This window comes from Chelonia mydas, chromosome 2 (assembly GCF_015237465.2).
Source record: "Chelonia mydas isolate rCheMyd1 chromosome 2, rCheMyd1.pri.v2, whole genome shotgun sequence".
In the NCBI taxonomy this organism is placed as follows: Eukaryota; Metazoa; Chordata; order Testudines; family Cheloniidae; genus Chelonia; species Chelonia mydas.
In genome coordinates this window covers 72,350,157-72,374,411 of record NC_057850.1, presented here as the reverse complement: position 1 = coordinate 72,374,411, position 24,255 = coordinate 72,350,157, and the positions used below count along the sequence as shown (strand labels likewise).

The 24,255-nt window shown below is 42.8% G+C and overlaps 1 protein-coding gene across 8 annotated transcripts in view; it reads left to right on the top strand.

Annotated features, from left to right (window-relative positions):
* The window catches only part of SPIDR (scaffold protein involved in DNA repair), a 340,350-nt gene that overhangs the window by 85,935 nt on the left and 230,160 nt on the right, over positions 1-24,255 (top strand). For all 8 annotated transcript variants that reach the window (XM_043539648.1, XM_043539646.1, XM_043539647.1 and 5 more), the window contains 2 exons: positions 7,862-8,118; positions 21,647-21,747. In XM_043539648.1, the coding sequence (XP_043395583.1) occupies positions 7,862-8,118; positions 21,647-21,747 (358 nt within the window). The remainder of the gene's footprint in view (positions 1-7,861; positions 8,119-21,646; positions 21,748-24,255) is intronic.

The following is a 24,255-nucleotide window of genomic DNA, read 5'->3' as shown; positions in this document are numbered from 1 at the left end:
GAGGATCTATGCCTTAGACCAGTGGTTCCCAAACTGGGGTTTGGGTTCGCAGAACTTTACAGGGGGTTCTCCAGAAAAATTTCACTAATGGCAGCCAGAGGACATTGGAGGCAGCAGGTGGGACCCGGTTGCAGGGCAGACAGCCTGAGCCCCAGGGAGACTGGGGCTGGGCAGTTGGGGCTGGCAGCCCAAGCCCTGTCTCTGCGAGTGGGGGAGCCGGCAGCCCGAACCCCGGCACTTCACGTGGGGCTGACAGCCTGAGCCCCAGGGAGAGCGGGGCCAGGCAGTTGGGGCCGGCAGCCCAAGCCCTGCCCCTGTCAGCGGGGGAACCGGCTGCCCAAACCCCAGGGAGAGCGGGGCTGGGCAGTTGGGGCTGGCAGCCCGAGCCCCGGTGGTCAGCGGGACCTGCAGCCCGAGTTCAGTGGAGCTCAGTTGGCCAGGGTGGTCAGCGGGGTCCAGCAGCAGGAGCCTCATGGAGTGCGGAGGAAATTTAAACTTAAATCCCTGGAAATATTAATTTTTAGGAGGGGGTTCACAAGATTTCACAATTTAGTGAAAGGGGTTCACGGGCTGTTAAAGTTTGGAAACCTCTGCCTTAAACCTGTTCTGAGACAGGCAGGCTGAAACAGCTTGCAGACATCTTCTGGACTAACCTGCTAAACCTGTTTGCCTCAAAAGGTGCTAATTCTGCTTAGAGTTGGAGACTAGAGGAGTCCTGTAGCTTGTATTTCTTCCTCCCTGCCACTGGCTCCCCACTCCTTTTTACCTAGCTAAAGCTTCACTAACGTGGAACTTTCCCACTAGGTCAGTGGAAAAATCTGTTCTGTTACAAGTTAAAACTGTTCTCTTGAGGTTTTACAAAATCGCAACAGAAAAATGAATTTTTGGAGGAGCAAAACCATGTTTCAGCCTCTTCTTTCATTTGTGTTTTCTAAAACAAGTGGTGCTGCATGCAGTATGTTGGCAAATGAGTATTGTATATTGGAAGGAGGTAGGATTGTGTGTGTGATGACGTGCATTTTTTTCTTTGAGAAGTCAGTGCCAGCCGTGCTTTTTCTGAACCAAGGTAGTATCATCTGAACAAGGAATCAGAGCCACTCTGTAACAATGGAGATAATTTGTTTTTCATTTCTATTACTCTTTTTTGAGGCAATGGGTGTTAGTTGCTTGTAATAGAAGCCACAAAATTTCCTCATTCAGGTTGAACTCTTTCCCACTACTCTTGAACAATATTCTAGGCAAGATCTCATTTGTCCCTCCTCTTGGTTATTGGGGTTACTGTTTCCTCTAACAGACAGTTACTGTCACCACAGTTATTGTCCACCTGAAGAAGGTGAACAGTTTCCTGAAACAAATGACACAATGTAAAATTGCCTGACAGGAGGTACCTCTAGAACAAACATCAAAGGTTGTGCAGAAATCAGAACAGGAGTATACTATTTTGGTGTCTTTTGAGTATTGTGCTTTGATCTCCAGTCATTTTAGGGAGCATCCTATTTTTTAATTTTTCTCTTTTTTTCTCTTTTCATTTTAGTATTCACATAGATAGCTTGTAAATAGGTGAGAGGTTACAGTAGGATTCCACAGAAGCTGGGAATGGGCAACAGGGGACAGATCACTTGATGATTACCTGTTCTGTTCATTCCCTCTGATGCACCTGGCATTAGCTACTGTCGGAAGACAGGATACTGGGCCAGAGGGACCTTTCGTCTACCCAGTATGGCCGTTCTTATGTTCTTAAGGCATGTTGTCTGTGAGCATCTGCAGGCTTAGACCAAATCCCTTCCAATTCCTTCACCCGATGGAAATTTTTCAAAAAATGTCCAATAGGCTTTCAGTGACAATACATGTTAGTACTAATGCTTTGAATTTGATCACGTGTATACTTGGGGTAACCTGCAGCTAATAAAGTAGTTAATGCAAACACAGCTTCTGGTATTGTGATCCTGACAGGACTTTCAACCTTACAAGTGTCAGAACTGGTCAATATTTCAACGGGGGACCTCCAAAGAAAAGCCAATGTGTTGTTCCAGGAAGTGGTGCTGTTAATTTAGAAGCTGATCTTCTTCCCTTAGAGACAGTAATGAACCCATGCCCTGGCATCATGAGAGGAGCTGTGCTGCTGGGATTAACGTCTTTCTGATGAGTCATTAAAAATGAGGTGCTAACCACTTGTTAAAGATCTCATAGCATTGTTTAGAAGAGATGGGGTATTTGGCTCTGGTTAAATTCTAATTTGAGAAACTACCACTTGTCGTATACAATTTTTTCTGCAGATACAAGTGGATGTAGCATTCTTTCTCACTATTTGTCCTAAATGATTATGTAATGTTTCTGTGCACGGTTAAACAGCTACTGCATTCCGCTCCAGAGGACGGTTGCATTTCATTGTGTCGATGTAAGTGGCTATGTTGTGGCTTTTGTTGAGGTTGGGAGTGGTGGTTGGTCAGCGTACTCAGGAGAGGCAACTGTTACTAGTTTTTTTTAAAGGGTGCAGTTGCACTCTCTGTGGTGTCAGCCTCAGAGTAATAATGCGTACAGAAGGGGATGTGGAGCATTGAGCAGGCCCAGTCACTTCCCATTTTGCCTACGCAACATCACCTTTAATGATATGGAGCACATCTGACTGTGCTAGTGCATGTGTACAGAGGGATTGCCAGGAAGCTTCCTGCACTTTCTCCTTCCCTTGTGCACCCAAACAAGCAGCCACAATTTGATCTGTACTTTACAAAGTAATTTGGTGTCCTTTGGGATGAAAGGCATTGCAAAAATATAAGCTATTAATATTATAAACACATTGCATTATTGCTCCAGATAGGAAGTTTCAATTAATCTCCGCCATCAGTTTGGGCTTGCAGCTCCAAAAAATTAAGAGCTAGTGATTTATCTATCTTATTACTCCTTTTTGTCGTCATGGTTAACTCAGCCCACGCATTACTATTTAATCTCACAGACACTGTCTGCTCTCTCTGTGGATATGCTGTCAGAAGAAAGGTGGTGTCTCCTATGGTACTGCACACACAAAAGCCTATACCCAAGAATTTAGGCTTTTAAGCAAAGGTGTAAATCTGAATTTAACCCATAAGACTGAAAAGAAATACTTACCTTAACTGAATTATCTCCATGAATCTTAGTAAAAGATCTGGGGTTGAAGTCAACCTAGTGTTTCAATGAACATTTTTCAAAATGGGGGAGGAAGAAGCTTTAAAGAGAAAAATATGTATAGTTTTAAACTCTTTTTATTCTTTGAGTGCTTGCTCATGCCAATTCCATTCTAGGTGTGCTTGCGCCCCCGTGCACAGTTGTCAGAGACTTTTGCCTTAGTGGTATCCATAGAGTTGGCTGTGGTGCCCTCTGGAGTGCCGCACTCATGCATCAGTGTATCAGCGCCACCGGCCGTACGCCCTCTCAGTTCCTTCTTACTACCCGTGGTGGTTGGTCGGAGTGCCTCTTTTCCTTGCCTTGCAAGTGGTCAGCGGTTTCTTTCCCTTTTGACTTAGTGGTTCAGCTGTAAATAGTTTTACTATTGTAGATTAGTTAGTAAGTAGCTGTTGAGTACTGTAGTTAGTCAGTTAGGGTCCTGGTGGGGCTTTGCCCCAGACGAGGCATGCTCCAGTCGCTGGGTTTTAAGACCTGCGCTGACTGTAATAGGCCTATGCAGGTTGGTGACCTGCATGGCAGTTGTCTGAAGTGCCTGGGGGAATCCCACATCAAACAAGAGTGTCGCATCTGTAAGAACTTTCATCCCAGGACACCACCTCATGGAGGCCGCTCTCTGCCCAGCCTCCGAGCCGTTCTGGCTGGACGCACACAATGCCCAGCACTTGGTCCTCGGTCGTGGCGCACCCCCAGCACTGAGCTCTACCTGGCACCGATCCCCTTTGCTAGTGCCCAAGAAGAAGTCTAAGAAGCGCGACCCAGCACCGAGCAAGACAGACCAAAGGGCATTGCAAGGGGACACTTCCCCGAGGGAACCTCCTACCTTCCTTCGTGATCCGCCACTGACTCCAGGGGATGGTAGAGGACCCAGACTGATGGCGGAGTCAATGCCTTCCCAGTGCCCAGAGAGCAAAGGACTCTCCCACCACAGCTGGCACCGCGTGTGGCACTGGACCTGGCAAAGGTTCCCTACAAGGGCAAGCCAGCCATGAAAGCTTCCCAGAAGGCAAGTGAATGCTGCTGGTCTCCGATACCAACGCAGAGCTCTTTATCACCATGTCTCTGGTCTCCGCATCAGCCCAGGTCTCTGGTTTGCTGCCACAGATCGCCGGCACCGTGCTCCCAGTCTCTGCCCTCGTGTCGAGACTTGCCCAGAGGGAAGTGCCAGTCATCGTATGGTCAGCACCAGGCATCCTCATGCCAACCCTCTGCACGCCGAAAATCACCGTCACCTAGACCACGGGGACTCTCCCCAGCACAGCGCCACTCCTGGCACTGGTCTGCCTACTCGAGGCACCGGTCACCCACGTTGGCAGTTAGCTGCCAGAATCAGGGGTCAACAGCCCTGCCATGGTCACGGGAGGAGGATGAGGAAGTTCAGCCCCTCGTCGAGACAGCACCATCGTGACTGGGCTCCTGAGGCTGCATCCACCTCAGCGATGCCGTCCTGGCAGCAGGGCCAGTGGCCAGCACAATGGCCTTACTGGAATGCCTGGGGCGTGCTGGTTATGCTAATGCCCCCATCTCACCAAGTGTTGGTCGCTGTGTTGGACAATCACCAAACGGCACCGGACTGGGTGCGTGAAGTGCAAGCAGATGCTGAGGTGGAGGGACAGGTGCCCACCCTGAGATCCCCTCCCCCCGGGGGACGATGCTCCGGGTCCTCCCCCGGGGGTTCAGTCATCCTCATCCTCTCCAGATGAGGCTGTGGCGGAGCCCATTCATGCGAGCCCACCAGACGACTTTAAGAAGCACCAAGCCCCACTCCGAAGCATGGCCACTAACTTAGGTCTAGAGTGGAAGAGATGGTGGAGCAATCAGACGCTTTGTTTAATGTGGTTTCTGCATCCACCCCCGCACGCACTCCCAGTGCATGAAGGGGTCCTAAAGATTATCAAAGCCCTCTGGCAAACCCCATCCTCAAGCCTGCCCACTTCCAAGAGGGCTGAGAAAAAGTATTTCGTCCCTGCCAAGGGGTTCCAATCCTTATACACGCCCCCGCCCCCGGTGTCATTAGTTGTTTGTTTCGGTGGCTAACGAGAAAGACGGGCAAGGGCATTCTAGTTCCACCCCAAAAAATAAGGAGGTTAAGAGACTAGACCTTTTCCAGCTTTCAGTGACAGTACATGTTAGTACTCTCCTCACTTATTCTAAAAAAAAAAATCACAAGATGGGATTTCTTGGGAAATTAATAGTTTTAATATGTGTATAGTAATAAATTCCAACAAAAATATTGCCTTGATTTAGGGGGAAAACACTTAAGCATGTGTTTAACTCCCATTAAATTCAATGGGTCTTAAGAACATCCTTAGAGTTAAGAGCATGTTTAATTGCTTTCCTCATTTGGGATCTATGTGCACAAACTACTTCATGTTTGCATCCCTTTTTTTTGTTTTTGATGTGATGGCTATTACAGCCATTTATCCCAGTAAACTCAAATCTCTCCAAAAGCAAAAGAATGTATCCAAGGGTTATCTAAAAATAAAGAGCTGGTGTACTAATTTATTACTGTGTGAAACCTTTTTATTTCTGGTTGCATTTCCAGGAGGAAAGCATTGTCCTAAAAAAACCCCCAAACCCACCCTCCCCACTGTTAGCTAAAATACAATGTTGTTAGCCGTTGTGTTTAATATTAGCCTGCTTTTGGGGGGGCAGGGGGGCCTAAATACATTTTTTTGCCATTCTTTTTCCTTCTGAGTAATTTTTAAAAGTCCTTCCAACTCTTCTTTTTGAAAGCACGTGTGTGTTCTTTGAACATTAACCATGCATCTCATAATTTACACTAATTTTGCGTTGGAGAAAAATTTAGAGAACTTTTTTAAAAATACACAGTTAAACACAATGTTCTGTTGCAAATAATTAGGTTAATTATTGACAGATAACACTGCTAGCTTCTTGAGATGAGGCACTAACCTCAGTTATCATGATGGCACCAATGATATAAAGTCTTCATTGGAGATTTTGTCTGCCTTGCTGGCTCCATGGGGAAAAGATAGTCTGTGGTCAAGGGCACTGTTAACTGATGAAAATTTGACCTTGAGCAAGTCACTTACTCTCTCTCTTTTTTCAGTTCCCCTTCTGTAAAATGAGGTTAATACTTTCAAAGAGCCAAATAGACTGATAATTGTGACGATAATTCTGAGTCATGTATCTTGTCTACACTGAGGCGTTTTTTTGTCAAACTGTCCCAGTGTTGCAACAGCACTATTATAGTTCCACTGGCAATAGAGGGACTACTAGTGTAGACCAGCCCCCAGCAATTTCACTGTGGTGTCATGTAACCTGTCTTAGAGCAGTGACGGGGCGACAGGTTTGTATAATTTTTGGTGGTGCCCAGAACAGGTCCAAGTCCTGCCCTGCCCCCCACACCTGCCTAAGGCTCTGGGAGGGAGTTTAGATGTGGGAGGGGTGCAGGCTCTGGGACGGAGTTTGGGTGCAGGCTCTGGGCTGGGGCAGGGGGTTGGGATGCAGGAGGGGGTGCAGGGTTTGGGTCCTGGGTGCGGGGTCTGGGTTGGGACGGGGGTTGGGCTGCAGGAGGGGGTTCGGGCTGCAGGTTCTGGGAGAGAGTTTGGGTGCGGGAGGGGTGCGGGCTCTGGGCTGGGACAGGGGGCTGGGGTGCAGGAGGAGGTGTGGGAGGGAGTTTGGGGTGCTGGGTGTAGGAGGGGATGTGGGCTCTGGAAGGGGGTTTGGGTGCTGGGTGCAGGCTCTGGGCTGGGACAGAGGGTGGGGGTGAGGGGCATGCGGCTGTGCCAGGGATGAGGAGTTTGGGGTGCAGCAGGCAGGCTGGGACAGGGGGCCAGAGAGGAGGACTCTCCCCAGTCCTCTCCCCGCCGGCAGCAGCGAGCTCCAGGAGGGAGGGAGAAGGGGGCCCCTCCTCAGCACGACACTCACCCAAGCCACCCCAGCTGCTGCTGCTGCTCAGGTGGTCCAGCTAGGATAAGCCCTCGGAGTCCCCTGCCGGGGGAAGGGGGGCTGTCATATACCTCCTCCTTCCTCCCTCCCTCCTTCCTCCCTCTGCAGGCGCAGCAGCCGTCTCAGCCTGCCCCCAGCGCCACTCCCTTGTAGCCAGCTGTGGCAGCAGCCGGCAAGGGAGTGCAATGTGGAGCTGCAGGGGGCAGCCACCCACTGCCCAGGGCAGGCAGGGATGCTGTGGGGAGGTGGCAGGGGACGTTCTGGGGGAGGCGCACGGGAATGGCAGGCTGGGCTGGAGGAGAGACCCAGCCACAAACATTGGTGGAGCTGGGCTCTCCGGGCCCTGAATTTGCTGGAGCCCGGACACCACGGGCCCGTACAACTTACCGTTCCTGAGCAGTGATGGGAGAATTTGAGGAAAACCTCAATGTAGACAAGGCCCATGAGTCAGCTTTAGTAGAAGTTACAGGCCTTAATGTTCTACAACATCCTCTGCCATGAGATTTTGTATAGCAGTGTATAAAAACATTACTTAAAGGAATCATGTCCATTCTCTGAGCTGGAAATTAGGAGTCCTAAGGGGCAGCTTTAAGTCCCTTTAGAACAAAGCTGACTTAACCCAGTATTTCGATAAGGCTGGATAGTCAGTAAAGAGATCTTTAGATTGTTGGAGTCAACTGTTTTCCCCAACTTGACAAACCTACATCCAAAAAATAAATCGGATGTACTCTTCTGTCAGTGTATGTTCAGACTTGATGCTCTATGTTTGTTCTTATTTTCATATGTCCAGACAGTTTCGACAGAAATTTCTGAATATTCATCTGAGAGTGAAAACCTGGAAGAAGGCCAGGTGGACACAGAGTCTTCTAATTTTGGATTTAGCAAAAAGCTACAATCAAGTTCTGAAGCAGATCTGGCACAGGCTACAGGCAGATCTGCAAGTGACTGGCTAAAATCTGCACAGGCCCTTCTGCAGACACCTAAGAAACAATCAGAGAAGACTTCAAGGACTCCAGAAGATTCTGCAAAGAAAAGGAAATTGCTGAGGTAGATTACAATTCTTTTTCAAGGAAAAACTTCAAATGAAAAAATCAGAATTAACCAACATTTATCAAAAACGGTAGAATCTATTATAAGATTAATTTCTTTTTATAGTTAAAATTTTAAAGAAGGAAAATTTACTCAGACGCTCTCTCATCTGCTAACAGGCAAACTGTAAAAAAAAAAAAAAAAAAAAAAAAAAAAAAGAGAGAGAGAGAAAAAGCATTTTCTGTTTTGAAATCAGTGAGGAAAGCACTGGATTTTGAACTCCAGCTCTCTAAGTTTCAGTATAGTTTAGCTTTTTTAATAGTGATTTAAAATGCCTTACAGACACTAATTCTATCCCCCTTGCCAGGTTTTTTAGGCCAGACTGCAGGGGTAAGTGAGCTTTAGGGTTGAAGTCAGAACAGAAGTACAGTAGAACCCCGTTTATCCGAGCCTCCATTATGAGGCTCTCTGTATTAAATGAACCACCAGCACACACACGAATATTGGAAATTGACACTGCAGGTCCAGATGGCAGGGCTCCGGCCTTTTTGCATTCTGTAGCGTAACCACATGGTGTGACTAGCCATCAGGGATTGATGGACCCCGTCAGGTTTCAGAATTCTCGAAAGAACAAAACTGTAGTTGGTGGCCCATTCTGGTGCTGTGCTGGTAGCACGTCATTGTTCTCTTTAGTTCTCAGCTGTCAGAACTGTAGCTCCTAAGCAGCCTCTCATTATATTCATCAATCTTGTATGTCACTTTGTGCAATCCTATCCCTTAGTAGAAGTAAACAAAAATAAATCCATTCAATTTTCCCATGCTAATAGTGATAGCTGGGATAAATAAAGGGGAAGGAATCCAAGCCAAAATAGGGAAAGAACAGGTTAGAGAGTACTAAGATAAGTTAAATATGTTCAAGTTGGCGAGGCCTGATAAAACTCATCATACGGTACTTAAGGAACTAGCTGAAGCAATCTTGGAACCATTAGCAATTATTTTTCAGAACTCATAGAGGACAGGTGAGACCCTGAGGACTGGCAAAGGACAAACATATCACCTATCTTTATAAAGGGGAACAAAAAGGACACCAGGAATTATAAACCAGTCAGCCTAACTTTAATACCTGGAAAGATACTGGAACAAATTATTAATAGGGCTGTCAAGTGATTAAAAAAATTAATTGCGATTAATTGTGCAATTAAAAAAATTAATTGCATGATTAATCACACTGTTAAACAATATTAGAATACCGTTTAAATATTTTTGGATGTTTTCTACATTTTCAACACAGAATACAAAGTGCGCAGTGCTCACTTTATATTTATTTTTGATTACAAGTATTTGCATTGTAAAAAAACAAAAGAAATAGTATTTTTCAATTCACCTAATAGAAGTACTGTAGTGCGATCTCTTTATCACGAAAGTTGAACTTACAAATGTAGAATTATGTACAAAAAAATTGCATTCAAAAATAAAACAATGTAAAATTTTAGAGCCTACGAATCTACTCAGTCCTACTTCTTGTTCAGCCGATCACTAAGACAAACAAGTTTGTTTACATTTACAGGAGATAATGCTGCCCACTTCTTATTTACAATGTCACCTGACAGCGAGAACAGGTGTTCACATGGCACTGTTGTAGCTGGCGTTGCAAAGTATTTATGTGCCAGATAGGCTAAACATTCATATGCCCCTTCATACTTCTACCACCATTCCAGAGGACATGAATCTATGCTGATGACAGGTTCTGCTCAATAACAATCCAAAGCAGTGCAGACTGACGCATGTTCATTTTCATCATCTGAGTCAGAGGTCACCAGCAGAAAGTTGATTTTATTTTTTGGTGGTTCAGGTTCTGTAGTTTCCACATCAGAGTGTTGCTCTTTTAAGACTTCGGAAAGCATGCTCCACACCTCGTTCCTCTCAGATTTTGGAAGGCACTTCAGATTCTTAAACCTTGGGTTGAGAGCTGTAGCTATCTTTAGATATCTCACATTAGTATCTTCAGATTTCACAAAATGCAAAGAAGTAAAAGTGTTCTTAAATTGAACAACATGTGCTGGGTCATGATCCGAGACTGCTGTTACATGAAATATATGGCAGAATGTGAGTAAAACAGAGCAGGGGACATACAGTTCTCTCCCAAGGAGTTCAGTCACAAATTTAATTAACACTTTTTTTTTTTTTTAACAAGCGACATCAGCATGGAAGCATGTCTTCTGGAATGGTGGCTGAAGCGTGAAGTGGCATACGAATGTTTAGCATATCTGGCATGTAAAAACCTTGCAATGCTGGCTACAAAAGTGCCATGCAAATACTTGTTCTCACTTTCAGGTGACATTGTAAATAAGAAGAGGGCAGCACTATCTCCAGTAAATGCAAACAAACTTGTTTGTCTTAGCAATTGGCTGAACAAGAAGTAGGACTGAGTGGACTTGTAGGCTCTGAAGTTTTACATTGTTTTGTTTTTGCGTGCAGTTACATAACAAAAAAAATCTACATTTGTAAGTTGCACTTTCACGACAGATTGTACTACAGTACTTGTCTGAGGTGAATTTAAAAATACTATTTATCATTTTTACAGTGCAAATATTTGTAATCAGAAATAATATACACTTTGATTTCAATTACAACACAGAATATAATATCAAAAATATTTAATTTCAATTTAACAGTGATTAAAACTGCGATTAATCGCAGTTAATTTTTTTGAGTTAATCACGTGAGTTAACTGTGATTAATCGATAGCTCTAATTATTAAACAATCCTCTAAGCCCTAGAGGATAATAGTATTATAAGGAATAGCCAGGATGGATTTGTCAAGAACAAATCATGCCAAACCCATCTCATTTCTCCTCCTTTGACAGGGTTACTGGCGTAACGGATGGGGAGAAGCAGTAGATGTGATATATCTTGATTTTAGAAAGGCTTTTGACACAATCCCACATGACATTCTTATAAGCAAACTAGGGAAATGTGGTCTAGATTAATTTACTAGAATGTGGGTGCACAACTGGTTGAAAGACCAGACTTAAAGACTAGTTATCAGTAGTGCACTGTCAAACTGGGAGGGCATATCTAGTGGGATCCCGCCTGAGTCAATCCTGGGTCCGATACTATTCAATATTTTCATTAATGACTTGGAGTGGAGAGCATGCTTATAAAATTTGCAGATGACAACATGCAGGAAGGGTTGCAAGCACTTTGGAGGACAGGATTAATATTCAAAATGATCTTGACAAATTGGAGAACTGGTCTGAATTCAACAACATGAAATTTAATAAAGATAAATGCGAAGTACTTAAGCTAGGAAGGAAAAATCAAATGTACAACTACAAAATGGGGAATAACTGACTCGCTGGTAGGACCACTGAAAAGGATCTGGGGTTATAGTGGATCACAAGTTGAACATGAGTCATCAGTGTGATGCAGTTGAGAAAAAGGTTAATATCATTCGTATTAACAGGAGTGTTTGTACGTAAGACACGGGAAGTAATTGTTCTGCTCTACTTGGTACTAGTAAGGCCTCAGTTGGAGTACTGTGTCCAATTTTGGGTGCCACACTTGAGGAAAGATGTGGACAAACTGCAAAGAATTCAGAGGAGAGCAACAAAAACAATAAAGGATTTAGAAAACCTGATCTGTGAGGAAAGGTTAAAAAAAAGACTGGGCATGTTTAGTCTTGAGGAAAAAGAAGACTGAGGTGGGAGATCAATTGTTTTCTATGTCCACTGAAGGTAGGACAAGAAGTAATGGCTTAATTTGCAGCAAGGGAGCATTAGTTTAGATATTAGGAAACGCTTTCTAACTGTAAGGGCAGTTAAGCTCTGGAATAGGTTTCCAAGGGAGATGATGGAATCCCAGTCTGTGAACAGGTTAGACAAACCCCCGTCAGGGATAGTCTAGTTTTACTTGGTCCTGCCTCAGCACAGGGGGCTGGAGTTGTTAACTTCTCGAGGTCCCATCCAGCCCTATATTTCTATGATTCTTGATTGTATGTTACTGCACTGCATAGTAACTAGCTTCCAAGGGGTTGTTTTGTTATTAAGGAAGCAGTGTAACCATAACTAATGAGAGATGGATTATGCTGGTGTTCAGGTAGTAAAGTGTTGTTCCCATGCTTTCCACCACACACAGATCTTGAATTGGAGACCTTATCTACACTAAAAAAAAATGTGCATGTTTTTTACATCAGACAAGGCCAAAGGGAATGTGTAGCAGCCACCACCCTTTAGGAACCTTATTTCTGCAGTCTGTTCGTTCACACCCATACCTTAGGATGAAATTGGGTATCTGTGTAAGTTCTTTCACTCTTAGAGTTCCATTATGAAGGATAGAAGGAAGAAAATATTTGAGGTTTTATAGAGTTCGTTGCATGGATTATATCAATAATTGTTTATTCATAAGACTGGTAAACAAGGAAACTTAAAGACAAAGTGTAGATAAAATGTGATGAACAGTTGCTATAAAACTCAGCTTGTTGTGGCTGAAAATAAATGTCTGATGTGAAGGTTTTATAGGTTTCTAGCTTTTTCAAGTAAGATTTTATTTTCGTCAGCAAAACTGACCAATTATTCTGAGGCCTGCTGGTCAGTTCAGGAAATGCAGACTTCGTACAATGTTAACTCTTCTGTTTCCAGATCTGTCACTTTGTAATATTTTTTTCCAGCTATCATGAATCTTTCCTGTATCAGTACAATTCCTTTTATACTTTATTAACATTCTTAGCTTGGATTGTTTTGAGCAGGTTAAGAAAGTTTTATCTAATTATTTGATATGTAATTGTACTATAGAACAGTGGGCTACTTAAGATTTGATCTGCTAGAATGCACGTATTCCTTTTCAAAGGACCAGAAAATACAGAATGTCCTGGTATTCCACACAGTAAAACACAACCAATTTCTATCGTACAAGGCCAGCGGAGGCCCTGAATATAAAATAAAATGCCAAGGGAAAAAGGAGCTCGTTCATACTATCTAATGTGATCTGTTTTCCTCACATATGGCTACAAATAGTATGAAATCTTCACAGCTAGAGCCTAATTTCTCTGAACATCCTGATCTTATAAAATACTGGAATTATAAACACTAAGTAAAATTTCACTTGATAATTTATTCCTGGACAAAGAGGACATATCTGAAATGCATCAGAGCTACCGCCTGGATGCATCATTTGTAAAAACTGCTTTGTTTGCTGATGGTTTGGCTGGCAGCCCTCACTAATGCATGATCCATGCACTTGTCAAAGATTGAAGGCTGTCTGTAAACTGAAAATGAGGCTGATGCCCCCTGCCTTGTTGTTCATGTCAGGTGATGTATATTAATGGAGGGAGCAGAGAGCTTTTTGAGCAAAAATACTTTTTACCTAAAACAAAAAATTCCCAATTTTAACTTTAAATTACTAGCTATTGCCTGTTTAGAATTGTCTAACAGGACATATCTGTGCCATACCAAAGAGGAGTCAGTTTGGTGCCTTTTCCTTTTTGGCCCTGGAATCATAGTCTGGTGTTATGTGCAAGCTTTTGGGAGGCAAATTGGCAGACAAGTCTCTGAGTCAGAGACCGTGCCTCAGTATCTAGTCTGTAAGAGCAAAGGCAGGGAATCCATGGGGATACTTTGCTTTGTCTGGCCCCAATTAAATCTGCTGCTCTGGTCTCTGCTTCTATGCAGACTTCTCTTCCTTAGCCTTCTGCCATTTTTGTTTTGCCAGCAGTTGTATGAACAAATCAGCTACAGGTAAAATTCAAACCAGGAATAAAACCAAGAAAATAACTTATCATCGTGAACAAGGACACTTATTTGGATCGAGTTTCCATAGTTTTGGTAAGATTCTCCATGTGTGATAGGAGAGGTGGGTCATCTGTCCCTGAACTGTAGTCCTCTCCTCTGTCTACCTCCCCTCCTCAGGTTAGGGGCAAGAGACATGTGTGTCATATTTAGGCTCTCAGAGGTCGAAGAAATCCATATGTAGGCCTCCATGCCAGCTCCTGTTGTTTAGAGCAATAGTTTTCAACCCGTGGTCTGCAGACCCCTGGAGGTCCACACACTATGCCTAAGATTTCCAGAGGGGCCTGCAGCTCCGTTCAAAAATGTTTAGGGTCTGCAAAGGGGGAAAGGTTGAGAACCATTGGTTTAGAAGGAGAGCTCTCTCTGCTTTTTTTTATTTGGGGAGGGGAGGGGTGGTGGTGGTGGTGGTTGGGGGGGAATGGATTAAGAAATTCCTGGTAAATTTTTCAACTTGAATTTTTGAAGTACGTGGTTAAAAAGGTAATTAATACCCTGGAAACTGAGGAGGCCCTAAACAAACCAGGCCCTAAACCTAGACCTCCCCAAAAGTTTCTTCCTTCTTGTTTCAAACAGGGCCGTTAAATTCCGCTGATAAATTCAGTGGAGGTGGTTGTCCTACTTAGAAGAACAGGAACACAAACTCTCCAACAAATCTTACCATATGCAGAAAGACAAATAGCAGGTTTGTAAATTTTACAAATGCAGTTTCATCTCTGGAAAGAATACTATTGTGCCTTTTTCCAGAGAGATTTTTTTTCCTCAAGGGATCTGGGAAATTGGAAAACTGAAATCTCGCTTCATAGGAACCTTGACTCTTCAGTCTGTATTGCAAACATATATTTGTTTACTCGTTTGCAAGAGTTACAGTAGCATAGTGTTTAGGCACATATTGCCCAATTTAAGATAAAATAGGTAAAGACAGCGATTAAGAAGATGCATCTAGCAGCTAGCTGTGGTGGGTTACAGCTGTAGATAGTGTAAAATTTTCTGGAAAGTCACTTTTTCTTCTCATACAGTTGCTAACAGGCATCTTTGGCTCTACCGTTGTGTGGCAACTCATGCAAATTAAGTATTTGCTCCCTGCAAGTTTTGCTGAAGCTAACTCTGATGTGAGGCAATTGAAAACGCTTTAGCAGAGCACAGAAGGAGCAACTGCTTCTTCTATCAGATTCCAGGAAAGAACTCCAAATCCATAAATTCACAAGTGATTCTAGGAGAGACTTCAGATGTATCTTTTTTACTGCCTTAAACAGTCAAAAAAGACTTCTCAGCATTGATACAATAGATCAAAGAATTTGAATAGAAACAGAAGGATGAGAGAGGAAAACCTGCATCAGTGCAACTTTCCAAGCCACACTACCACTTGTATCCATATTAATGCCCTACCTCAAACAGGTCATAAGAATGGCCATACTGGGTCTGACTAATGGTCCATCTAGCCCAGTATGCTGTCTTCTGACAGTGGCCAATAACAGGTGCTTCAGAGGGGTGAACAGAACAGGTAATCATCAAGTAATCTATCCCCCGTCGCCCATTCCCAGCTTCTGGACAACTAGGGATACTTCAGCTCATGGTTTTGCATCCCAGCCCATCCTGGCTAATAGCCATTGATGGACCTATCCTCCATGAACTTATCCAGTACTTTTTTAAACCCTTTTGTAGTCTTGACTTTCACAACATCCCCTGGCAAAGAGTTCCACAGGTTGACTGTATGTTGTGTGAAGAAATGCTTCCTTTTGTTTGTTTTAGACCTGCTGCCTATTAGTTTCATTTGGTGACCCCTAATTCCTTCAAATAACACAAGAACAAATAATATTTCCTTATTTATTTTCTTCACACCAGTCATGATTTTACAGACCTCTATCATATCCCTCTTAGTTGTCTATTTTTTAGGCTGAAAAGTCCCAGTCTTATTGATCTCTCCTCATATGGAAGCTGTTCCATACTCCTAATAATTTTTGTTGCCCTTTTTGGTACCTTTTCCAATTCCAGTATTCAAGATGTGGGCGTACCATGGATTTATATAGAAGAAATATGATATTTTCTGTCTTATTTTCTATCCCTTTCAAATGTGTACCCTCTTCCCCACGATTTCTGTACTGGCAGATACAGCTCACCATTGATCACTGTGTATTAGAAATGATTATTTGAGGCATTGAAATAGTTGTTCTTCTTGTCAGTGAAAATATGTATCTTAGATATTTTCCTGGTCATCCAAATGATATCTAAGTTGGCTGAAGTGTTGATGGAGAAACACTGCACTCCCCAAAATGGCAAAGTTGATGTATGCATGTCTCCAGAATTTGTACCCAGTTGCAATTACACAATAAGTAACATAAGGATGAAGGATTACTCTTGTCTCCATCTGTGCCAACTCATCCTATCACAAAGAAAAATTGTGGCATGCCTCAGGTGTTAGAAGGGTGGTCCAAATTTGACAACACTAAACCAATGAAAAAATGTACTACACTGATTCTAATGCATCATTTTGAGATACAGAGGGAATAAGGCTTCTAAATCTATGATAGTGAATTGTATCAAAACTTGTGTAGTGCAGGGCTCTAAAGCTGGGGTCATGTCTACTCTACAGGCGCTACAGCAGACAGCTATAGTGTTTCAGCTATGCCACTGTAATGCCATAGCATATTCGCTTCCTACTGTGATTGAAGGCTTTTTCTCTCCCTGTAGGTAATCCATCTCCCTGAGAAGCAGTAGCTTGGTCGACAAAAGCATTCTTCTATTGATCTAGCCTCGTCTGCACTTGGGGGGTTAACTTGGCATAACTGTGGGACTCCGATGTAAATTTTTCACATCCCTGAGCAAGATAGCTAGCAAAAAAAATGAGGCGTTACTTGTGGCACCTTAGAGACTAACAAATTTTTGGGGGGTTTGTTAGTCTCTAAGGTGCCACAACTACTCCTCCTGTTTTTTTTGCTGATACAGACTAACACGGCTACCACTCTGAAACCTGTCACCAAGATAGCTAGGTTGATCGAAACTTTAAGCGTAGACCTAGCTTAAGTTTATACCATCTGAAGATTTTGTAACTCACTCCACTAGGTCAGGCCTGATCTACACTGAAAAGTTATATCAACAATGTAGTTGTTGGTCAGGGATGTGAAAAACACATGATGGAAAAAGAGGGTTTCCATCAACACAACTAACTTCAGTCAGGGATGTGGTGTTCCTAGACTGATAGAAAGAAACCCTTTGTCACAGTAGGCTTCATCTATACTATGGGGATATGCCAGCTGAGCTATGCCAGTATAGCCTCTGTAGTCCAGACATATCCTCAGCAACTATCTCTAGGGCTGAGAGGGGACTTGCAAGGCAACTACTTTGACAAACTTCCATAAGCTGTCTTTCTGTATGTATGTACAGTACTTTGTACAGTGAGTATCCAATAATGTTTGGGCAATGCTACAATACAAATAATTACTGACCTAATGATCAGTTGTGAAATAGTTAACAATGTTGACAGTTAGAAAACTAATGAGTACTCTTTAAGTCAACACTACATTGAGCTATTTGTTATATAAAAACATACTGTCCACCTCCTTCACAGAAAAGAATCATATTTTATTCTTCAAAATGACATTTGCCACCTGTCAAATTATATACACCAAAATGTAAGTCAATCATATAGGCCAATTAAGTACATCATAGTGTCTGGATCTGCCAAAAGAGGAAATTCGGCATTAGAAAATAACATACCCTCCCACCCCATCCCGAGGCACACAGCTGCACAAAGAAACGGAACTACAGTTAAGTTCAAGAGCTAGTTGCAATAGGCCCTGCACTGATGCCAACGTCTGGCAAAATGAAGCAAGACCACAGCAAATGCTAGCATCAACAAAGGCCTGCGTCACAGATGCCAGCAAAATTGAGGAAATCATAAGATATAACATGACAACAACCCCTGAAGCTGATGCAGAGTAAAAATGGTATACCTTGAAATCTTGCCAAAAGCAAGTAACAGAGCCCAGATCAGCTGACTAGGGCTTGCAGGGCTTGTGCTGTAGGGCTAAAAATATCAGTGTAAACATTCAGGCTTGGGCAGGAGCCTGGGTTCCACGACCCTCCCCCTTCGCCAGGTATGAAAGCCTGGGCTCCAGCAAAGCCAAAACATCTATTCTAGTTTTTTTAGGGCTGGTGTGCAATACTGCAGTAAGTCGACCTAAGTTACACTATTTCAGTTAAAAGAAAAGGAGTACTTGTGGCACCTTAGAGACTAACAAATTTATTTGAGCATACGCTTTCGTGAGCTACAGCTCACTTCATCGGATGCATTCAGTGGAAAATACAGTGGGGAGATTTATATACAGGGGGAACATGAAACAATGGGTGTTACCATACATACTGTAAGGAGAGTGATCGCTTAAGGTGAACTATTACCAGCAGGAGAGAAAAAAAAGCCTTTTGTAGTGATAATCAAGGTGGGCCATTACCAGCAGTTGACAAGAATGTCTGAGGAACAGTGGAGGGTGGGGAGGGGGGGAAATAAACATGGGGAAATGGTTTTACTTTGTGTAATGACCCATCCACTCCCAGTCTTTATTCAAGCCTAAATTAATTGTATTCAGTTTGCAAATTAAATTCCAATTCAGCAGTCTCTCGTTGGAGTCTGTTTTTGAAGTTTTTTTGTTGAAGAATTGCCACTTTTAGGTCTGTAATCGAGTGACCAAAGAGATCGAAGTGTTCTCCGACTGGTTTTTGAATGTTATAATCTTGACGTCTGATTTCTGTCCATTTATTCTTTTACGTAAAGACTGTCCAGTTTGGCCAATGTACATGGCAGAGGGGCATTGCTGGCACATGATGGCATATATCACATTGGTAGATGTGCAGGTGAACGAGCCTCTGATAGTGTGGCTGATGTGATTAGGCCCTATGATGGTGTCCCCTGAATAGATATGTGGACACAGTTGTCAACGGGCTTTGTTGCAAGGATAGGTTCCTGGGTTAGTGGTTCTGTTGTGTGGTGTGTGGTTGCTGGTGAGTATTTGCTTCGCGTTGCAGGGCTGTCTGGAAGCAAGGACTGGCCTGTCTCCCAAGATCTGTGAGAGTGATGGGTCATCCTTCAGGATAGGTTGTAGATCCTTGATGATGCATTGGAGAGGTTTTAGTTGGGGGCTGAAGGTGATGACTAGTGGCATTCTGTTGTTTTTTTTGTTGGGCCTGTCCTGTAGTAGGTGACTTCTGGGTACTCTTCTGGCTCTGTCAGTTTGTTTCTTCACTTCCGCAGGTGGGTATTGTAGTTGTAAGAATGCTTGATCGAGATCTTGTAGGTGTTTTGTCTCTGTCTGAGGGGTTGGAGCAAATGCGGTTGTATCGTAGAGCTTGGCTGTAGATAATGGATCGTGGTGTGTGGTCTGGATGAAAGCTGGAGGCATATAGGTAGGAATAGCGGTCAGTAGGTTTCCGGTATAGGGTGGTGTTTATGTGACCATCGCTTATTAGCACTGTAGTGTCCAGGAAGTGGATCTCTTGTGTGGACTGATCCAGGCTGAGGTTGATGGTGGGATGGAAATTGTTGAAATCAGGGTGGAATTCCTCAAGGGCTTCTTTTCCATGGGTCCAGATGATGAAGATGTCATCAATGTAGCGCAATTAGAGGAGGGGCATTAGGGGACAAGAGCTGAGGAAGCGTTGTTCTAAGTCAGCCATAAAAATGTTGGCATACTGTGGGGCCATGCGGGTACCCATAGCAGTGCCGCTGATTTGAAGGTATACATTGTCCCCAAATGTGAATAGTTATGAGTGAGGACAAAGTCCCAAAGTCCAGCCACCAGGTTTGCCGTGACATTATCGGGGATACTGTTCCTGACAGCTTGTAGTCCATCTTTGTGTGGAATGTTGGTGTAGAGGGCTTCTACATCCATAGTGGCCAGGATGGTGTTTTCAGGAAGATCACCGATGGATTGTAGTTTCCTCAGGAAGTCAGTGGTGTCTCGAAGATAGCTGGGAGTGCTGGTAGCGTAGGGCCTGAGGAGGGAGTCTACACAGCCAGATAATCCTGCTATCAGGGTGTCAGTGCCTGAGATGATGGGGCGTCCAGGATTTCCAGGTTTATGGATCTTACGCTACCAGCACTCCCAAATGAATTGACTTAGATTTGGAGACTTGCTGCCAAGGGTCTCTTCGTTTGCTGCGTAGATGTACCTTGAGTGTGACAGTTCACTGGGCAGAGAAGAATTCATGAACACCAGCTTGTATGTATAAAACTTAAAAAAGAATTAAAAGTAATTTAAACAAATATTCTTGCCTCCCTCTAAACATGGAAAAGAGATTAGATTCTGTGCCGTTTCCAATACCAACTTTGCACCATGCTCTATCTTCCGTCTTTAGTAAGGGAAAATATATTCATAGTTAATGTCCTCTTACCTGTCCAGCCATGATATTGCTTGCATATTCCATATTAACATACATACATAACTTGTACAACATATCCCCACCAGTACTCTTAATAATGTATGCAACAGTATTATATATAAAATATCACTTGGTGTTTATCAAATATCAATATTGTAAACTCTGTTGTAATGTGTGTATATGTTTGAACCAAAAGAAGTAGTTAATTTCTGGTTTTGTTTTAAAAAACAAAACAAAAACAAAACCCCCCCAAACAAATCTTAACTGTAAACTACCCATCCCCCTTATTTACCGTGGAAATTCCTGTCATGCATGGCATATCCTTTTATTGTATTTTCCAATTTTCCAATGTCCCAAACAGATGCAGAAACAACTATTTCCAATGAGCATCTGGAATTTCTCATAAGTACTGTCTTGAATATACTCTATACTTTGAAACCAAGCAAATTCACAGCTTCTTATAACTGCACTTTTTGATGGGAAATGGAAGGATTATTGTTAAAGAATCAATAATAGATTGTAGCTGAATGTAGGGAAAGGAAACACAAGTTGTAGCCCTGCATAAATGATTTTTTCAGATGATCTTATTCTCAGATAGATAAATATGAAAATTTATCTAAGTCCGATGTGAAGAAAAATGCTCAAGTAGTCCCACAATAGTCCAAAGGCAGCTTCATACACACTAGTCTGTTTGTTCTTAAACTAGAAAACTGACCCCTTTGGGGTCAGTATCAAAGGTATAGGAATTGCTTTGAAATTACCTTAAATGTGTATGTTTCAGATGCTACTCCTCTTCCTCTGACCTCGAGAATGTTGAATTAATTCCAGTGTGGAGAGTTTTCAGGCCACTGAAATGCACACTTGACCCAGCATATGAAATGAATCATAGGGTAAAGTGTGGCTAAAAGAATATTTTTGCAATCACTCATTGCCAGCGAGCAAGCAACTTTGAAAAAGTGGCTGTAAAGTGAACCCCAGGTGAAAGTTATGGATAAGGTGACATTTTGGGTGGGGCATTGCTCTTGACAGATGTGGGCGTTTTCAAAATTGTCCTATATTTGTGTCTGTCTTCTAATTAAAAAAAAAAAAAAAGTGGAAGTGGAAGGGAGGTTGGAAATACTTCTTTAAACTCATATTGGTGGGGGACTGAGGGACTTGAAATTTTGAATACCAGGATGATGAACATTTCTGTGTCTTCTGTATTGTATTAAGCTCACATTTTATTGGGATTGTAGCCCAATCTGAATTGTCTGAGCAAATCTGTAGAGTGTAATTTTACAATATGTCTCTGTCTCTGAGGGTCCTATTTCATCGGTCCTATGACTTGTCACTTGGCAAAACTGAATGCTAATTCTTGGCTTAATTGAGCATTTCTTCATTCTCTGCAGGGGAGGGCTAGCAGAGAGGTTAAATCGGTTGCAGAACAGAGAGAGGTCTGCCATTAGCTTTTGGAAACATCAATGTGTTTCAGAGTATAAAACCTCTTCAGGTAAGAACCATGTATGTAGGCATGTTATATGAAAGTACATATTTGTTACTGTTACATTTATTCATTAGAAAAATATTTGACATTGCCACGCATATAGTAATGTGGTGCAAGTTTGTATTCTGTATAGCAGTGGCTCTGAGTTGTGGCACGTACATCATTAATATTCTGCAGAACTGCATCTCTTATCTAGCACACTAGGTATTCATAATGTCCCTGTCACTGAAGTACTTGAGTTCAAAAGGTGAAAATTTTCTGTCCAGCTAGGGCAGTGGTTCCCAAACTAGGAGCGCTGTTTGTTCACAGAAACCCTCTGGCGGGCCAGGCGGGTTTGTTTACCTTCTGCGTCCGCAGGTTTGGCCGATCGCGGCTCCCACTGGCTGCAGTTCGCCGCTCCAGGCCAATGGGGGCTGCGGGAAGGGTGGCCAGCACGTCCCTTGGCCCCTGCCACTTCCCACAGCCCCCATTGGCCGAGAACGGTGAACCACGGCCACTGGGAGCCACGATCGGCTGAACCTGCAGACGCGGCCAGTAAACAAACTGGCCCAGCCTGCCAGGGGCTTTCCCTGAACAAGCAGCACCCCTAGTTTGGGAACTACTGATCTAGGGGCTTAAATGTTAGGAAATGCCAGAATTAAGATTGTATAGGAAATTTTAATTTATCCCCCTAGGATGTATGCAGTTTTATGATACAGTCTCCAAATACATGATCACATGCCTCTCTGAATCTTCAAAGAATGTAGCTGCCAAACTCTTAAGACTTTACTGAGCGTGTATAAAGTGTGATTTTTCAGAGACTCAAAAATTGGCTGAATTTGGGTGAATTTTCACAGGGACAACAAAGGGCACATCTCTTACATCAGGGCAACCCCGCTACAAAATTTCAAGTCTGTCTTGCAAAGGGTGGAAACGCTAGAGCATCTCAACAACATGGCTGTGATTTTTTTGTTTTTGTTTGTTTGTTTTTTACATGGGCTGGACAACATATATTTCCCTAATCTAATCTGGTTCTCAAAAATAGCTGAATTGTTGTAGCTGAAATTAAAAAATAATAATAATAATAATAATTCAACCTAGGTCAGATGCCCAGTATGGAAAATTTCAGCCTGAATGGTTAAGATTTTGCTGTGACAGTTAGGCAACATTAATGTAACTACCTGTAATCTAAGAGTGTAATAATTCTGTTGCGCTGCTAACTGTAACACTTTTGGCTTTCATCTTATTGGGATTTAAGATAAGAATCTCTTGCTGGTCTCAGTGTAATGTTGGTAAACAAAGTGCCAGCTTTGGCCAAGGCCGTAGGCGTTAGCTAAGAACTGACAAACTAATAGCTGGAAACGAAACCAGCTCACCTATATGTTAGTTTTATTCAAAATACGTATTAGCTTTATAAGAACGTATTTAATGTTTAGACTCTATGAAATGCTTGTAAATGGCTTCATACATTAATCTTACTTGTAATGTCTGTATTCCATGCTATAAAGTTTGTTTTATGATTGTAAAAATGCCTGCTCTGAAATTGTGAACTCAGACAAGAAGAGTCTGTTCCCCTACCCATCCAAGAGGACTATCAAATATTAAGTAGGCCATTGTAGGACAAAAGCTTTGTTGATTGCCCCATCCATCCATGGAGAAGTACGTGCAGAAAGCTTTGTGTCATCCACTTGAATGCCAGAAGAGGGAAATAAAAATTGCTAGCATGAATATTTTTCTTCTCTTTACTGTTTGGAATCTCACAAGGGCAGGAGCTAAGAAACAAAAAGCAGAGATCTGCAGGGTTGACCTGAGTTAAGCCCAAAAAAGACATCCAGTGTTGACAGATTGCTACATCTCTGTCACCTTTTGAATCACAGACTTAAACTCATTTGTGTATATATGCTTGCCTGCTTTAGCCTGTAAATAACTCTCTTATTTCTTTTTCCTAGTTAATAATAAACCTTTAGTTAGTTTATTACAGGATTGGCTGTAGGTACTGTACCTTAGATCTCATCCCAAAGACAAATGGATCTGGAGTAAGTGGCTGGTCTCTTGGGACTGGGAGCAACCTGAATATTTTGTGATTTTTGGTGTAAGTGATCATTTATAACTAAATCCAGCTTGCCTGTGTGGCAAGATAGACTGGAGACCCCAAAGGGACTGTCTATGACTCCATGGTAAGACTGGTACAGTGAGATAGGAATTCATATTTGTTACTGGGTTGGTGTAATCTAATTATAGAACATATCACCAGTTTGGGGTGTCTACCCTGCTTTTGACAGTCTGCCCTGAGGTTGGCATTCTTGGCTGTGAGCTGCTCCAGGCAGCATGATACTGAGCCTTCTAGGTTTTCTTTGCTCTGATAATATTTCTAAAATGCAGGATTGTTTCTGACTTTCATGCAGCTCTTGTCTCTGCTTCTGTTGCTAAAGGCAGACACAAAAGAGACAGATGAGCACAGTAATCAGTGGGAAGAGATTGAAGCAGCTTAGTTGTTGAAGATCTGATAAGTCATTTTGGATGCTCTGTATTGTA